The following is a 17,528-nucleotide window of genomic DNA, read 5'->3' as shown; positions in this document are numbered from 1 at the left end:
AGGTGTCCACACTGGAAAGCATATAGAGTGCCCAGACTCCATGGCTGGAGCACCCCTGATAATCTACCTCCACGAGAAGCATAAAGCTTGCTGCGCCCTGGCTGGAGCACCGCGGTACCAGTGTGGATGCCCTGGTCTATTAATGCGCTCCGATAGGCCTCCATGAAGTGTCCCACAATGCCTGTTCTAGCCACTCTGGTCATCACTTTGAACTTTATTGCCCTGCCCTCAGGTGACCAACAGTCAGACCTGCCCTTTAAATTCTCTGGGAATTTTGAAATTCCCCTTCCTGTTTTCTCAGCAAGTCATGTAGTGCTCTCAGTGCATCTTTCCAGGTGATCATGCCTCCACATGCCAGGCGATCCCCAGTATGGAACAATGGAGAGGTGCTGGACCTCATCAGTGTTTGGAGAGAGGAAGCTGTCCAGTCCCAGCTGCGCTCCAGCCATAGGAATTACAATACCTGTGGGCAAATATCAAGGGCCATAATAGAAAGAGGCTATGACCAGGACGCAGTGCAGGGTTAAAGTGAAGAAGCTGCAGAATGCCTCCCACAAAGTGCGGGAGGCAAACCACCACTCTGGTGCTGCCCCCACGACCTGCCGTTTCTACAAAGAACTGGACGAGACACTTGGGGGCGACCCCGCCTCCACTCCAAAGAGCACCATGGACACGTCAGAGGCCGCAGCAGCACACAGTTCAACAAGGCAGGAGGAGGAAAGCGGGAGTGAGGGTGCTGAAGAGGAGGGGAGCCCAGAGCCAGAGGACAGCCTGGCATCCCTAGATGCATGCAGCCAGGAGCTGTTTTCAAGCTAGGAGGAAGGTAGCCAGTCGCAGCGGATGGTGCTTGGGGAAGAACAAACAGCAGAGGAGGTGCCTGGGTAAGTGGCTTTTATTTTGGGAAGGTAGTTGTTGGGTGAAGGCTCTTGGGGCGAGGAGGGTTGCAGAGAGAAGGGTTAGGGCTGCGTGCATGCCTAGATGCAGGATAGGGCATTGATGTGCTCTCTCACATCGCGGTAATCGGCCTCAGTGATCTCATCAAAGGTCTCATGTAGAAGCTGGGCAATCCGCTTATGCAGGTTCCTTGGCAGAGCCACTGTGCTCCTTGTCCCAGTCAGGCTAACATGTCCACACCACTGTGCCGTGAGGGGCGAGGGGACCACTGCTGCGTACAGGCAAGCGGCATAAGGGCCAGAGCGGAAGCCACATTGTAGTAGAAGACCTTCCCTTGCTTCCCAGCTCACCCTCAGCAGCGAGATATCTTCCAGGATCATCCTGTGGAAAATGTGGGGACAGTGTTCAGTATAGGGGCCCCCTGCAGCTTTTGGCTCTCCCCAAGCACAGAACCCCAGAGGACACGACGGCCCTGAAACAATCAGTCCCCCCTGCCCCTGTGCTTACTCACTATTTCGGGGCTCTTGTGGATTATATGCGCTCGCTTTGGGACAGGCACTTTCTGCTATTGTGTGCACTGTGCTTGTCTAAGTTTGGCCACATCATTGCTCTGTCTAGTGTGAACAATGCTGACTCTGTTAAGTGTTGCATTTTGGCTTTACAGATGCAACCTTGAGATCTCAGCCTTCCTTGTTATCAACCGCCAAAAGGCTGCAAAGAATCAGGAAGCATCCGCAAAGAAGCAAGGAGGACCTTGCCAGCAGTCCCTTACTGAAAATCAAAAAGTACATGAGTGGCGGGAGACCGAAAGGAGGCTCTGTCAGCAGAATGCGGATCGCTGCCACCAAAGCACGGAGCGACTCCTAAGCATTATGGAGCACCAAGTGGACTCGATGCAGGTGCTCATAGCACTGCAGACGGAGCAGATCTGCACCCCTTCCCCGCCCCCCACAGCCCTTGTCCCAAAACTCTTTCCCTTGTGCCCCCATGTCACTGCCAACCCACTGCCCCCAGCATCCAGTTTCTTATAGCCACCAGCTGCCTCCAACACCTGTAGCTTAACCACCCAGCCCTGCAAACTATGACCCTTACCCACTGCACTCAACCTCCATCACCATGCGGTTTAGCCAGCCTGAAGTGCAGCACTCATTGCACAGCACTCCAGACAGGAAGGCTGACTATGATAACAGGACATACGCAAATCTGTGATTGTCCCGTTCCCCACCCCACCCCCTTCCCTCCTCCCACACAGCACAGATGTGTCATGCCATGTGTGTTTCCCCAGTTTCTTTTCAATAAATGATTTTTTTGGCTTTGCAAACATTCTTTATTGCATTAAGTAAAAGATAGCATAGCCCAGGAAAGCAACAGGCACTGCAAGTCAGTGCATCATACATAGCAAACACAGATGCCTACTAGCATTGGAACTCCTGTGCAGGGTACCAAACATTACTGGTGTCTTTCAGCATTGAATTGCTGCCTCAAGGCATCCCTAATCCTAACAGCCCCACGCTGGGCCCCTCTAATAGCCCTGGTCTCTGGCTGTTCAAATTCAGCTCCAGGTGTTGAACCTCGGTGGTCCATGCTTGAGTGAAGCTTTCATCCTTCCCTTCACAAATGTTATGGAGGGTACAGCAGTGGCTATAACTGTGGGAATGTTGTCATTGGCCAGGTCCAGCTTCCCATACAGAGAGCGCTAGCGGCCCTTTAAACGTCCAAAAGCACACTCCACAGTCATTCTGCACTGGCTCAGCCTGTTGTTGAACCACTCCTTGCTGCTGTCAAGGATCCCTGTGTAGGATTTCATGAGCCACGGCATTAAAGAGTAAGTGGGGTCTCCAAGGATCACAGTGGGCATTTCGACTTCCCCTACAGTGATCTTCTGGTCTGGGAAGAAAGTCCCGGCTTGCAGTTTCCTGAACAGGCCTGTGTTCTGAAAGATGCGTGTGTCATGCACCTTTCCATACCAGCCTGCGTTAATGTCCATGAAATGCCCACGGTGATCCACAAGTGGCTGGAGAACCATCAAGAAATGCCCCTTCTGATTTATGTACTTGGAGGCTAGGTGGTCTGGTGCCAGAATTGGAATATGTGTCCCATCTATCGCACCATCTATCTGCAGTTAGGGAAACCCATTTGTGCAAAACCAGCCACAATATCCTGCACGTTACCAGAGTCACGGTTCTGAGCAGGATGCGATTAATGGCCCTCCAAACTTGCACCAACATGATTCCAACGGTCGCCTTTCCCACTCCAAACTGGTTAGCGACCGATTGGTAGCTGTCTGGAGTTGCCAGCTTCCAGATTGCAATAGTCACATGCTTCTCCACCGGCAGGGCAGCTCTCAATCTCATGTCCTTGCACTGCAGGGTGGGGGTGAGCTCAGCACACAGTCCCATGAAAGTGGCTTTCCTCATCCGAAAGTTCTGCAGCCACTGCTCGTCATCCCAGACTTGCATGACAATGTGATCCCACTACTCAGTGCTTATTTCCCGAGGCCAAAAGTGGCGTTCCACTGTGGTGAACATGTCTGTGAATGCCACAAGCAATCTTGTGTCATCTGCGTTATACGAGTCGACATCATCATTGGACTTCTCACTGTCACTTTTTAGCTTGAGTAACTTGATTGCAATTGGTGACATGCTGGTGAGATCCATCAGCATATACCTCACAAGTTTGGGATCCATTCCCGCAGACCAAAAGGGAAGACAGAGCGTGCAGTACAAAAACTGTTGATGGTGCCAAATGTGGACAGGAGCACAGGGATTTCTGGGATGCGAAGCGATGCACCATTGGGCACTGGGACAGGACCCAGAATGTCCCCTGCCCCCTCTCCCCCTTCACTTTCCCTCAAGATACAGCACCAGAATGGGAAGGGGTGCTCTGTGGGATAGCTGCCCATAATGCACCGCTCCCAATGCCATTGCAAGTGCCACAAATGTGGCCAGGCCACTGCGCTTGCAGCTGACAGTGTGAATACACAGCAGCGCTTTTGCTGCTCCAGTCTCTGAGCGCTGGTTTAACTCCAGGCACTCTACATCTGCAAGTGGAGCCGTGGCCTTAGAGAACATGCTCGTTTAAAGTTGCACAATGCTCCTTTATAACGTTGTTTGGCAGCCACCTGATTGTCAGCTGCTTGCAGGAAGAGCAGCCCATGGGAGCTGGCTGGTGGGGGCTTGGGTGGACCGTCTGCCCCACTATCCTCTCCCCCTAAGTTCCCTGTGTGAAGCCACCCAGCAGGCTATCAATTGCCAGACAGTTCAGCTGCCCCTCCCTCCACTGCAGTGTGCTGCTCCTGCCCTCTGCCTTGGAGCTGCTCCCAGGAGCCTTGCTGTGCAGAGGGCAGGTGGGGAAGAGGGGTGTTAATGTCCGGGTGTCCCCCTGCTCCCGCTCCTGTAGCAGGTGTGGGGGAGGGGCCACGACAGAACTCAGGACCGAGGGAGCTTGCTGGCAGCAGCTGCTGTCTCAACTTGCTGATCTACTTAAAAAGGCAATGTACGTAGAGTGGCGTCAGCGTACTTAAAGAGGCAATGTGTGTGTGTGTGTCTCTCTCTCTCTCACACACACACACACACACACTTACTTTGTGTGTCTCTGTCTCTCTGCCATGCTGTGTCTCCTCCCTCCATTCCTGCTGCCTTATAGAGTGTGAGGATATATTAACAACAACGGGTTAACCCTTGAGGGCTCAGCCAAGTGCTAGTTTCATCATTCAGCACTAAGGCATTCCCTGGGAAATATCCCACCCTCTGACTCCACCACCTCAACCAAGCTTCACAATCATCATTGCTGTGTACAGTATTGCATTGGTTGTTTAAAACTTATAGTGTGTGTGTGTTTTTGTGTGTGTGCATATGTGTACATATATATACATGTCTTTTGTCTGGCAAAAAAAATTTCCCTGGAACCTAACCCCCGCTATTTACATTCATTCTTATGGGGAAACTGTTTCGCTTAAAGTAGCATTTTTCAGGAACATAACTACAATGTTAAGCGAGGAGTTACTGTAGAACAGAACAGATCAGAACAGAAGAGTATAGCATACAGGGGCACATCTATCTCCCTTGTATCCTGCAGAGCAGGGTCGCTGGCCTGATTCCACGTTAATTTTTAGTTATAAAGTACTTAAAATAGTCACCTCCTGTGGCTGTTATTTTTTTTCTCCAACTAATAGTCTTTTGGAACTAAATAAAATGAAAAAATGGGAGCAGTTTCTATATAACTGTCTCTTGCATCTCCATAATTTAGATAGCTAATCAGGAAATGAGCTGCATGTAGTGCTGAAAATTTAGCCTGAATCATTACTTAGTGTGAGTAATGATTTTCAGCAATGCAGTCAAAATAAAAGCCAAATCTAGCTCTCTGAATTCTTCCCTTTCTCTCTGGCGTAATTATCCTAGGATTGCCTTGACTAGGAGGGTCAGGCACACAGAAAAAAATAATGACAGTTACATGATCATTACTCACTAGAACACAGAATTAAAAGTTTTCATTAAAAACAAATATTTTGGGGGTTAGATTCCCAAAGTAATTTTACACACCGTTTTTTAAACCAGAAAAGTTATTACAAAACATTTACAATATTTATTAACTTCTCTAATCTATTATAAGAGCTGAGAATGTTTCTCTATTTATAAAACAAATAACATTACTCCAGAGCTAATTGAAGAAAATTTAACTACACCCACAAAAACTAAAATACTATTAGGAATTGTTCAACGGGTTACGCATTTCCAGGTAATTTAGTATCTAAAAAAACCCTGTGAAATTATGTGCCAGTTCAGGCCCTGATTCAGGAAAGCATCTCTATTCAGCACTGCACTTTATAGCATATGCTTAAGTCCCACTGAAGTTAAGTACATGCTTAAGTACTTTCTTTAATAGAGATGGATTTAAGGAAGGGCTGAATCGAGGCTGGTAAAAAGTGCTAGACTGATAATCTTGGAGACTAACGTGTTCTATTTACCCTTAGAACGTAGGCTCTGACAATGACAGCTTCTATTGTCTTGCCAATGCACCTCAATCCTGAGGTGGATGGACAGCCTCCACTGGTGAGAGGTGGACAAGTGGAGGTGTGGTGATGGACTGCAAAGAGTTGTGTTGATGGGTGGTAGGCGGTGGTGAGGTTTAATTATACTCTTGGCTGAGTCTATCAACAAAGATGCCAAATCTTCACCAAAATGAATAAGGGTCACACAATCCAGTCCAATCTGAGGTACAAATGTGTACTACTCAGAAAGATAAAGGCTCTGGGACCTCAGCAGTTGTAGCTGGTTTTGTTCCTCAAAGCAATCATTTCCCTAACTCTATCTGATAAAATACTCCAACCTCTGGATTACAACTCTGTCTTTCCCAGGGACATGATTAAACTCTAATGAAATCAGCCTTTAAACCACTAAATACAGTTTTAAAAAGCTGTAATCTCCTTAAAGAAGTTTTTCATCCCAAGTAATGACTGCTAGCTAGAGTGCTAGGAGTTTAATGAGTTTAACCAAAGAAACTTTTAGAAGGCTCTTTGCAGTCTGTGTAACAGAAGTGCTGTGAAAACAAAAAGGAGTCCTTGTGGCACCTTAGAGACTAACAAATTATTTGGGCACAAGCTTTCGTGGGCTAGAACCCACTTCATCAGATGCATGAAGTGAAAAATACAGGAGCAGGTATAAATACATGAAAGGATGGGGGTTGCTTTACCAAGTGTGAGGTCGGTCTAATGAGCTAAATCAATTAACAGCAGGATACCAAGGGAGGAAAAATAACTTTTGAAGTGGTTAGAGAGTGGACCATTACAGACAATGGATAAGAAGGTGTGAGTAACAGTAGGGAGAAATTAATGTTGGGGAAATTAAGTTTAGGTTTTGTAATGACCCAACCATGCCCAGTCTTTATTCAGGCCTAATCTGATGGTATCAATTTTGCAAATTAATTCCAGTTCTGCAGCTTCATGTTGGAGTCTGTTTTTGAAGTTTTAGGTCTGTTATTGAGTAACCAGAGAGACTGAAGTGTTCTCCTACTGGTTTTTGAATGTTATGATTCCTGATGTCAGATTTGTGTCCATTTATTCTTTTGCATAGAGACTGTCCAGTTTGGCCAATGTACATGGCAGAGGGGTATTGCTGGCACATGATGGCATATATCACATTGCTGCATCTGAACTTGACTCAACAGTGTAAATATAATATATTTGGCATGAATGCTTTAATTATCTAAAAGGTGATTTTGGTTACAATGTGAATCGCTTAGCCTTTTGTAAAGCTAATGCTGAATTCAGCAGCCAAAAACAACAACAAAAAAAGCAAATGATTTCAGTAAACCTCTTTGGCTCCTACTTTTGCATAAACTTTTCTAAAACTCACTGTGTGTATTAGGATTTTGATAACAAAGGAGTTTTTACAACTCTGAGAACTTTGTGACAGGTCAGAAGATTACTAAACCTCCTAAAGGAACCCTAAAAATGTTGTACTGTTAAAGACAGGAATGACTTTATGATATTGTTATATTGCAATGGAAGTTGGAGTAAAATGAAAAAGTTCTCTTTCATGTGGCAGGATGATAAGGTAATTCTATTAATATTTTAACAGATTTGCCTTTATATTATTTTTTTAAATGTCCAGACCTAACATGTGATGTTTATATAATTCTGGAGTTTTCACATCTGTAACCTATCCTATAAATTATTCTCTTCTGTCATGTGGACTATTGACTTCTATTCAGAAACTGGATCAACAGCCAAAAGAGATGTATTTAAAATGCTTACTGGGCTCATCTATTTTTCTGCCATTGACTTTTCTATTTTGGTTCTAATTGTCTCATTCAGTTTTTAGTTTAAAACTATAGGTGGAAGGGAACATTGTAAGAGTGTGATTATAATTAAATGGACTCTTTGGTTAGGATTTTGACTGAATAAAAGATAAAGGACCAGACCCTCAGGGGGAGTAAACTGGTTTCAAGTCATTGGAGTTTTACCAGTTTATGACAGAAGAGGACCTGCTGCAGAAAATTCAGTGTTATAGTTGCCCTATCAATATTTCTGTACAGATCGTTACTTTATGTCTTAATGGGACAAAATTGCAAAAATTGAAACTCATAAAGTCTCTGCACCTTTGTGCATCCATATTTCTATGTGCACAAACTACAGTTGGGCACACAAATTGTGACATGCCTAAATATGCATTCACACACACAAATGTCTGTTTTGTACATGCATTCATAGTAACCATGCACACACAAAAACCACTGTGCAAATTCTCATGTAAAATTGCACGAAGACCACAGGGTTCATCTTTATAAATCTGATGAGTTAATGTCAGTGGCCTGACCATAATTTTGAATTTTGTGCATTCAAGAATCTCAGCTGTAATCTGCACAGCTAGTATACAGTTCAGTTTGGGAGGCAATGCGTTCTAATAGGTATGGCAGGGACCTGGGAGCCTGGATTATGTTTTGGACTCTGCACTAACTGCTTCATGCATCATACATTACTGCTGTTCTGAGGAGCAAGATTGCTCCCTCTTCAGCTTTTACGCAGTATTGCGAGCCATGCTACCAGTGCTAGAAAGAAGGGAATGAACAGAGGCAGGGAGCCATCCAGGGGCGGCTCCAGGCACCAACACACCAACCACGTGCCTGGGGCGGCAAGCCACGGGGGGCGCTCTGCCGGTCGCCGCGAGGGTGGCAGGCAGGCTGCCTTCGGCGGCATGCCTGCGGAGGGTCCGCTGGTCCCGCGGCTTCGGCAGACCTCCCGCAGGCTGCTGCCGAATTCACAGGACTGGGGCGGCAAAATACCTAGAGCCGCCCCTGGAGCCACCACATACAAATCATAGGAGAATTATCTTATTAGTTTTGGCCATATGATAATAAATGACTTGGTTTTTGTTATTGATCTGCTGGGCAACAACTGAAAATTGACAACAGTTGAGTTTTAAAAACAAGGTTCATGAAATGTTAAGGACTTACTGTGTTTGTCTCCCCAGTCTGAATGCAGTTAAATTATTTGGAAATGATGTTTTACATTAAAATTGGCAATTTCCCTCAGCAGGATTTCTTGTTTTGCTGAAAAGTGTCACCATTTGTAATGTAGACAGCAGAGAAGTCTAAAATAGACTATAAACCAGTGTGCCGGAAAGCTGCTTACATTACCATGAGGAGATGTGAACTGTTTCTTAAAACCTGTCAGGAACCCAGGCAGAATGGGATGGGAAAGGTCCTAGATAGAAACTCTACAATGAAGCTGAGAAGAGACAGAATAGCTTTAGGGATAATATTGCTTCCCTTATTCCAGTGTTTCGCAGACTTGGGACGCCACTTGTGTAGAGAAAGCCCCTGGCGGGCCGGGCCGGTTTGTTTACCTGCCGTGTCCTCAGGTTCAGCCGATCGCGGCTCCCAGTGGCCGCGGTTCGCTGCTCCAGGCCAATGGGAGCTGCTGGAAGCGGCGCGGGCCAAGGGACGTTTCTTGTTTAGTGTTAGAAGAAAGTGAGTTTTTACCATTGTCACATGACACTCACCATATTTTCCCTTTAGCGAGGAGAACAAAGCAGATGCTTCTCTGTAGAAGCCACATAAAACAAATTCATCTCCCAGGTGAAGGATAATCTTGGTTCTTGATTACGTGATGCCCAAAGCTTCCCTTTGATGCTGCACATACATAGCTCCTGAGCTGCAGAAAGAATGTCGTAAATCAGTGGTTCCCAAAATGGGGTTCATGAACCCCTGGGGGTTCGCAAAATGTTACAGGGGGTTCTTGGGAGCAGATTCCCTAATGGCGGTCAGAGCTGTCCCTAGGAACCCTGGGCAGCACGGGGCAAGCAGCCTGGAGCCCCTGGACTTCCGAAAGCTAAGCAGATCAAAGCAAGCATATCTATCACACGGAGGAGATTTAAACTTCAAGACTCCTTATAAGAAATGGAAAGAGAGGTGGATATTTTTTGCTGTTTTTAAAATTAAATAGGCAGCTAGTGGTGTTTTTTAAATTATTATGAAGAACAAGTTTAAGCTTTGGTGTAACGTGCCTTGTTTGCCTGGACTGCTCAAAACCTGAATTCTTGTGTAGGAGGAACTCTTTGAGTTGGCTTCTTAAATACCTTCATGCTGTTTCACATCTGATACTCCTTGATGAAATATAGGAACCTTGTCTTATAACAGGCTTATTCAAAGTGATACAAGCTACAAAAGTGAGATCTTGGAAGAGTTTTGCCATTTTCATAAGGTAATAAAAATACTGTAATGACAAATAATTAATAATAAATAGTGTGTAATAAGCATGTCATAAAAACAAATTTATATTTCCAAGATCACTGCTTTTATAATTTGTACTCAGGTAAAGGAGAAAATCCCTGGAAATATTCATTTTTAGGAGGGGGTTCGCAAGACACGATATTTTAGTGAAAGGGGTTCACAGGTTGTTAAAGTTTGGGAACCACTGTCCTAAATTAATTCCTGTTGCTAGGATACTTGCTGCATAGGCCAGCATGGTACTGTCCCTACTCTTAGGCAACATTTGGAGCTAGGAGTGTGATTCCCAGCTCAAGTAGACATATTTGCACTCTCTCATCAAGCTAGTGTGCCTAAAACAGTAGCCCAGATAGTGGTGAATGGCTGCATGGGTTAGCCATCCAGAGTACAAGCCCACCCAGACCCTATAGGTACATACTCCCGGGTACCCCGCAGCTCCACTACTATATTTAGCATGCTAGTTTGGTGAGAGCTAGCGTGAACGTTTGCTTGAGCTGGAAACGTACCCTTGGCTTTAAGTGTAGATGTAGCCTGACACTGCTGAGCCAGAGAAAATGTTTCCTTTTTTAAATTAATCCATAAACAAAATACAAATGTGACCCCCTGAGCTACAGGTGTCTAGTGTAAAAGGAGACACTGACAACCGCTTATTGTTAACAGTGAGTGGAACACCAAGAAGATTGCCTCCTGAATGGTTGAAATTTCTCAGGAAAGCATTAAGTGACCCTGTGCTGCAGGAGCCATGTCGCTGCCATTCCGAAAGGAGTTAGAAAAATATAAGAATATCAATGAAGATGAAATTCTCAGCAAACTATCAGAGGAAGAGCTGAAACAACTGGAACATGTTCTTGATGACCTTGACCCTGAGGTAGGTAATGGGACAGAAACAGGACTGGTGTTTCAAAATGAAGTAAGAGAGATTGAGGCTTACTTGTATTCCAGGCACATAGAGGTGATCACGTGTTCTAAAGGATAAGGCACTAGACTAGGAACTCCGAGACCGTGGCTCTGTTCCCCGCTCTGCCACTGATGTGCTGTCTGACATTGGGCAAGTCTTTGTGCTACCTTTTCTCTATTTAGGCAGTAAGTTCTTCAGGACAGAGATTCTCTTACTATGTGTTTGTACAGTGCCTAGCCTAATGAGGCTTTAGTTTGGTTAGGGCTTCTAGGCACAGCTATAATCAAATCATCATCATCATCAGTTTCTGAACATCACATTCTTTTGAACTTCTGAAATATTCTGACTCTGTATTTTCAACTTACAAATTTTTTTTAAGTGGGGAAAATTTGCTTTGCCAAGACTTAACTGAGCCAAACACTAGTCATCTCCACTCAATTATACATCAGCCATATCTCTAGAGCTCTACATTAAGAAAATACGGTAGTGTTGCAGACTTGCAAATGGCATGCACAGTATGCTTAGAAACCTGTGACCTGGAGAAAAGATTACCTTTCACTTTAAGAAAGATGGGGCTGAGGTCACTGATATGGCTGTTGCTGGGAAGCTTGCACTGTGGGTGTTTGCATAATATCAAAGCTTTCAAATTGACCTAGGAATTTAGCTATCAGTTTGCTAGTTTTCACCAAAAGAAAATACTGGTTCCAAATGTTGAACAAGATAAAATGGAATGGAAATGGAAAATACTTTCAAGGACCCTACAAATTATTCAAAGACATTCCATACTGCTAGCATTCCAGTCAACCCAGCTCCCTGGCCAGTAGAAATGATTTTATTTTCTAAACTAGCAGACCAAATCTGGTTCACACTGGAGGGAAAATAAGAATGACCAAAAAAAGGTTAATCATTTCAAGTTTCTTAGCACTCTATATGAAGATTAGCCAGTAATGGCAATGACCAACCATATTTTTTACAGTAAGTACTTTCTGCACACTCAATTTATTTACTGAATATTAGACTCTTATAGTCATCTGTACTGGGATAAAAGGGGGGGGGGAATGGAGAAAGAAGAGTGGAAATAGAAAAGAACAAAAAAAAAGAGGGGAGAATTGGAAAGAGAAAGAGACACCGAGAAGAGTAGGTAAAGTTAGAAAGGGAGGGAGGTTAACTCTTTCCTCTACCCTTCACATGTCCTGTTTATTTCAACTGTCAGCTGTTCAGGTCAGAGACTGTACTACTCTATTTCTACAGAGTTTGCACAATGGTCCCTTAGCACTACTGTAAAAAACACAGTTAATAAGGGGTAGGAGATATTTGGCTGAGGGTATGTCTACATTACCCCCCGGATCGGCGGGTAGTGATCGATCTATTGGGGATCGATTTTATCGCATCTACTCTAGACCAAAATCGATCCCCGATCACTCTGCTGTCGACTCTGGAACTCCACCACGCGCGAGAGGTGGAAACAGAGTCGACGGGGGAGCGGCAGCGGTCGACTCGCCGCCATCCTCTCGGCCAGGTAAATCGACCTAAGATACGCTGACTTCAGCTATGCTATTCGCGTAGCTGAAGTTGTGTATCTTAGGTCGACTCCCCCCCCCAGTGTACTTGAGAGTACTTGAGAATGTAATTTTAATAGTTACATCTAGTCAATACATTGCTGTAAAGAAATGGCTCCACTTAAAAAAAAAAAGTACCTTATAGCAGAGTTTAAATTCAGAACATTATACAAACATGGCATCACTCTCTCTACAGTTTGTGAGCACCTACAGGATAATAGGGTTATAAGGAATAGCCAGCACAGAATTGCCAAGAACAAATCATGCCAAACCAACCTAATTTCCTTCTTTGACAGGATTACTGGCCTAGTGGATAGAGGGGTAACAATAGATGTGATATATCTTGATTTCAGACAGGCCTTTGATGCAGTCTCACATGACATTCTTATATGCAAACAAGGGAAATGCAGTCTATGTGAAATTACTATAAGGTGAGTGTACAAATGGCTGAAAGACTGTACTCAAAGAGTAGTTATCAATGGTTCACTGTCAAACTGGGATGGCGTATCTAGTGGGGTCCTGCAGTGGTCAGTCCTGGATCTGGTACTATTCAATATTTTCATTAATACTTGGATAATGGAGTGGAGCGTATGCCTCTATAAAAAATTTGTAGATGACACCAATCTGAGAGTGATTACAAACACATTGGGGGACAGGAAAAGAATTCAGAACGACCGTGAGAAATTAGAGAGCTGGCCTGAAATCAACACGATGGAATTCAATAAAGACAATTAGGAAGGAAAAATCAAAGGCACAACTACAAAATGGGAAATAACTGGCTAGATCGGGGCGGGCAAACTTTTTGGCCTGAGGGCCACGTCGGGTTTCCAAAATTGTATGGAGGGCTAGTTAGAGGAGGCTGTGCCTCCCCAGACAGCCAGGCATGGCCCAACCCTACCCCCTATCCAACCCTGCCCGCTTCTCGTCCCCTGACGCCCCCCCCGAGACTTCTGCCCCATCCAATCCCCCCTGTTACCTGACAGCCCCCCCGGGACCCCTGCCCCATCCACACACCCCTGCTCCCTGCCCCCTGATTTCCCCCAGACCCCCTGCCGCTGACTGCTCCCCACCGCCCCATCCAACCCCTCCTCTCATTCCTGACTGCTCCCCCCAGGACCTCTGTCCCATCTAACCACCCCTTCTCCCTGTCCCCTGATTACCCCTGGAACCCCTGCCCCTGACTGTCTCCCGCCACCCCATCTCCTTCCTGACTGCCCCCCGGGACCCCTGCCCCCATTCAACCCCCCTGTTCCCCCCCCCTCTGACCTCCCCAATCCCTATCCACACCCCTGCCCCCGACCACCATCCCAAACTCCCCTGCCCTCTATCCAACCCCCCCTACTCCCTGCCCTCTTACTGCGCTGCCTGGAGCACTGGTGGCTGTCGGCGCTATAGCCACACCTCCCAGAGCACCAGGACAGGCAGCCTCGCCACTGCACAACACAGAGCACTGGGTCAGGCCGCGGCTCTGCAGGAGCTCACAGCCCCACCGCCCAGAGCATTGCACAGTGGTGGGGCTAGTCTCCCTGGCCAGGAGCTCAGGGGCTGGACAGGACGGTCTCGCAGGCTGGATGTGCCCACGGGCCATAGTTTGCCCACCTCTGGGCTAGATGGTACTGCTAAAAAGGATCCAGGGTTATAGTGGATCACAAATTGAATATGAGTCAACAGTGTGATGCAGTTGTGAAAAAAGCTAATACCATTCTGAGGTGTATTAACAGGAGTGTTGTATGGTCGGACATGGGAGGTAATTGTTCCACTCTACGTGGCATTGGTGAGGCCTCTGCTGGAGTACTGTGTCCAATTCTGGGTGCCGCACTTCAGAAAAGAAAATATATGGATAGCCTGGCCAGAGGAGAGCAACAAAAATGATAAAAGATTTAGAAAACTTGACCTATGAGGAAAGGTTAAAAAAACAGGGCATGTTTAGTCCTGAGAAAAGAAGACTGAGTTATAATTATAAGAATTATAAGTTTTCAAATATGTAAAGGGCTGTTATAAAGATGACAGTGATCGATTGTTCTCTATGTCCACTGAAGATAGGAAAAAAAGTAATGGGCTTGATCTGCAGCAAGGGAGATTTAAGTTAGATACACTGCTACCTCGATATAACACCACCCGATATAACACGAATTTGGATATAACGCAGTAAAGCAGTGCTCGGGGGTGCGGGGTGGGAGCTAGTGCACACCAGTGGGATCAAAGCAAGTTCAATATAACACGGTTTCGCCTATAATGCAGTAAGATTTTTTGGCTCCCAAGGACAGCATTATATCGAGGTAGAGGTGTATTAGGAAAAACTTTCTAACTATAAGGATAGTTAAGCTCTGGAACAGGCATCCAAGGGAAGTTGTGGAGTCCCCAGCACTGGAGGTTTTTAAGAGCAGGTTGGACAAACACCTGTCAGGGATGGTCTAAGTTTAGCTGGTCCTGCCTCAGCGCAGTAGTCTGGACTTGATGGCTTCTTGAGATCCCTTCCGGCCCTACATTTTTGTGATTCCCTGATTCTATGAAATGCTACATACCCAAAGCTTCCTCATCAAGGGCCAGATTCTCAGCTAGTGTAAATCGTCATAGCTTAAATGATGTCAGTGGAGCTATGACAATTTATGCAATCTGAAAATCTGGCCACAGGTGTCTGTGTGTTAACAGTATCATGCTGTCATGAGACTTGAGGACTTCTTGAGGACCTCCCAGACCAACATTTTTATGATTCTGTATCTGCCTCTCATATATTTTGGTAGAATGCACTTCTGCCGGCGGGCTTCCGACAAAAAGACCAGACCAATAAAGCTGCCACAGGCCCTTTCGACAGAGATCGACTCCTTTCATACCTGGAGAAGCAAGCACTGGAACACAAAGACAGGGAAGACTTTGTGCCCTTTACAGGGGAGAAGAAAGGTAATGGTTCACCCTCACCAATGCCTGCAATAAGGTGGTATTTGAACATATTAATTACCAGCTGTGGGGCCTCTCAGGGAAATTAACCAGGGGGAGGTGGACGGCGGCCAAATCATAGGCTTTAAATTTAGAGCCAAAAATACTTTTTAAAGCAAACCAAATAAAACACTAGTTTTATCTGTGGTCTAGTGTCCTGCCCACAAGACCAGGAACCAACAGCTCCGGAGTTCTAATCCCAGTTCTTATAGCAACTCCCTCTGTGGGCTTGGGGAAGAAGGCGCCAGTCCAGCCAGGTGCTGGGCACTGTGCCCCTAATTCAGCAAACCACGTAAGCACTCCCATTGACTTCACCGGGTCTAGTCATGTGCTCACAGTTAAGCATGTGCTAGAATACTGTTATGGATCAGACTCTTAAACAGACACTGTCAACTCAAATATCACACTCCTTTCTGAATAACAGTTACCTGCTATTGCTGTAAGTAACACCTACGATCACTGTAAAGGAAAGAGATTAGAGCAAACAGTTCTTTTTCCAGTTGGTTTCTTTGTACATTTGACAGCACTATTCACACATTCAGTTTCATCATTCCTCCTGTTTTTATAGGGGTTTGCCAGATAGCCACAGAGGAGAGAAAAATATTTAAAAACACAGGAAAGAGTGATTGTAAAACCCCAAACATTGGCAAGGTGACTTAGGCAGGAGTGGCAACTACTTTTAATTCACTCCTTAAACAGCTGACTAGATTTCAAGTATACTCTGTCCCTTTAACATCACTGCCTCATTTTCCTCATCTGTACATTGAAAATAATATTAACACTTGCCTAAGGCCTAAGTATCAGCAAGGTACTTAAGCATGTGCCTAACTTTAAGCATGTGAGTAGTTCCATTTATTTCAATGCAGCATGCTTAAAGTTAGGCATGTGCTTAAATACCTGGCCAACTCAACAACTAAATGATTAACAACCTACTCTGACCCCTAAGAAAGTAAATGGCAAAATTATTGATTTTAATGGGACCAAGATTGGGCTCTAATTACTGTTTACAACAGTGCTTGGAAGATAGAAAGTGCTTAGGGTGACCAGATGTCCCAATTTTACAGGGACAGTCCTGATATTTGGGGCTTCATCTTATATAGGTGCCTATTACCCCCACCCTCTGTTCTGATTTTGCTGTCTGGTCACCCTAAAAGTGCTATTTGTATGCTAAGTGTTGTTACTATTACTACATTTCATGTTCCTCCTTTTTAAAAAAAAGGACATAAAAACATCTTTTCAAAGAGCGATGACACCTAGATTTCTCTAACAAGCATTATTTTAGATCATTGCACATTGTCATCCCTATTTTCTTCCCCAGCACCTTATCCAGTTTTTAATTTTAATGACATAAGGCCTGATCCTAAGCTCATTGAAGTCAATGAGATACTCACCTGACACACACAACACAAAAAACTGCTACCTGTGAGGTGCAAGATTTCACACGACCCTCAGGATTGCACTTGCTCTGTGTAAGGCTAATCATTGCGTTGTCCACCACTGGGTCACTCTGCAATGAGATATTGGGTAGTTTTTCATCTTTAGGTTTTCTTTGGATACTCTTAAAAACACATGATTCTTCAACGTGTCCAGGTTGTATTAACCCTGATTATTAATTTGCAGTTTCTGTGATTTAGTAACATCGCTGTTACACAAACCACAAATAACTGTACTTCTCACCTATCCCTCAGCATAGAATCAGCTCAGCCTTTCTTGCACACAAAGCTGCTGTTATCTTAGTTATTTAGTGTAAAGTAAGTACATCACAAATGCTGATTCAGGGGGTTATTAGAATATAGTTATACCAGTGTTTTTATGCTAAAGCAATTATTCCCTTGCTTTCTCTTATGTCCCTCCTTTGGGCTCTTTGTCCCAGACTAAGTCCCCGATGTGAGCCTTAGCAGATTAAAACGTATGAAAAGAAACCTCATGGCCACTGCATTATGTAACTATTTGGCAATTATCTAAACAGGGAACTCTGCTCTAGTCTCAGAGAAGTTGGTGGCCAAATCCCT

The 17,528-nt window shown here is 45.0% G+C and overlaps 1 protein-coding gene across 1 annotated transcript in view; it reads left to right on the top strand.

Annotated features, from left to right (window-relative positions):
* The window catches only part of LOC123343821 (tropomodulin-2), a 70,031-nt gene that overhangs the window by 22,776 nt on the left and 29,727 nt on the right, over positions 1-17,528 (top strand). The window contains exons 2-3 of the mRNA XM_044979251.1: positions 10,783-10,990; positions 15,324-15,480. Coding sequence (XP_044835186.1) covers positions 10,865-10,990; positions 15,324-15,480 — 283 coding nt within the window. The 5' untranslated portion in view covers positions 10,783-10,864. The remainder of the gene's footprint in view (positions 1-10,782; positions 10,991-15,323; positions 15,481-17,528) is intronic.

This window comes from Mauremys mutica, chromosome 11 (genome assembly GCF_020497125.1).
Source record: "Mauremys mutica isolate MM-2020 ecotype Southern chromosome 11, ASM2049712v1, whole genome shotgun sequence".
NCBI lineage: Eukaryota > Metazoa > Chordata > Testudines > Geoemydidae > Mauremys > Mauremys mutica.
This window is presented reverse-complemented; position numbering and strand designations above follow the sequence as displayed.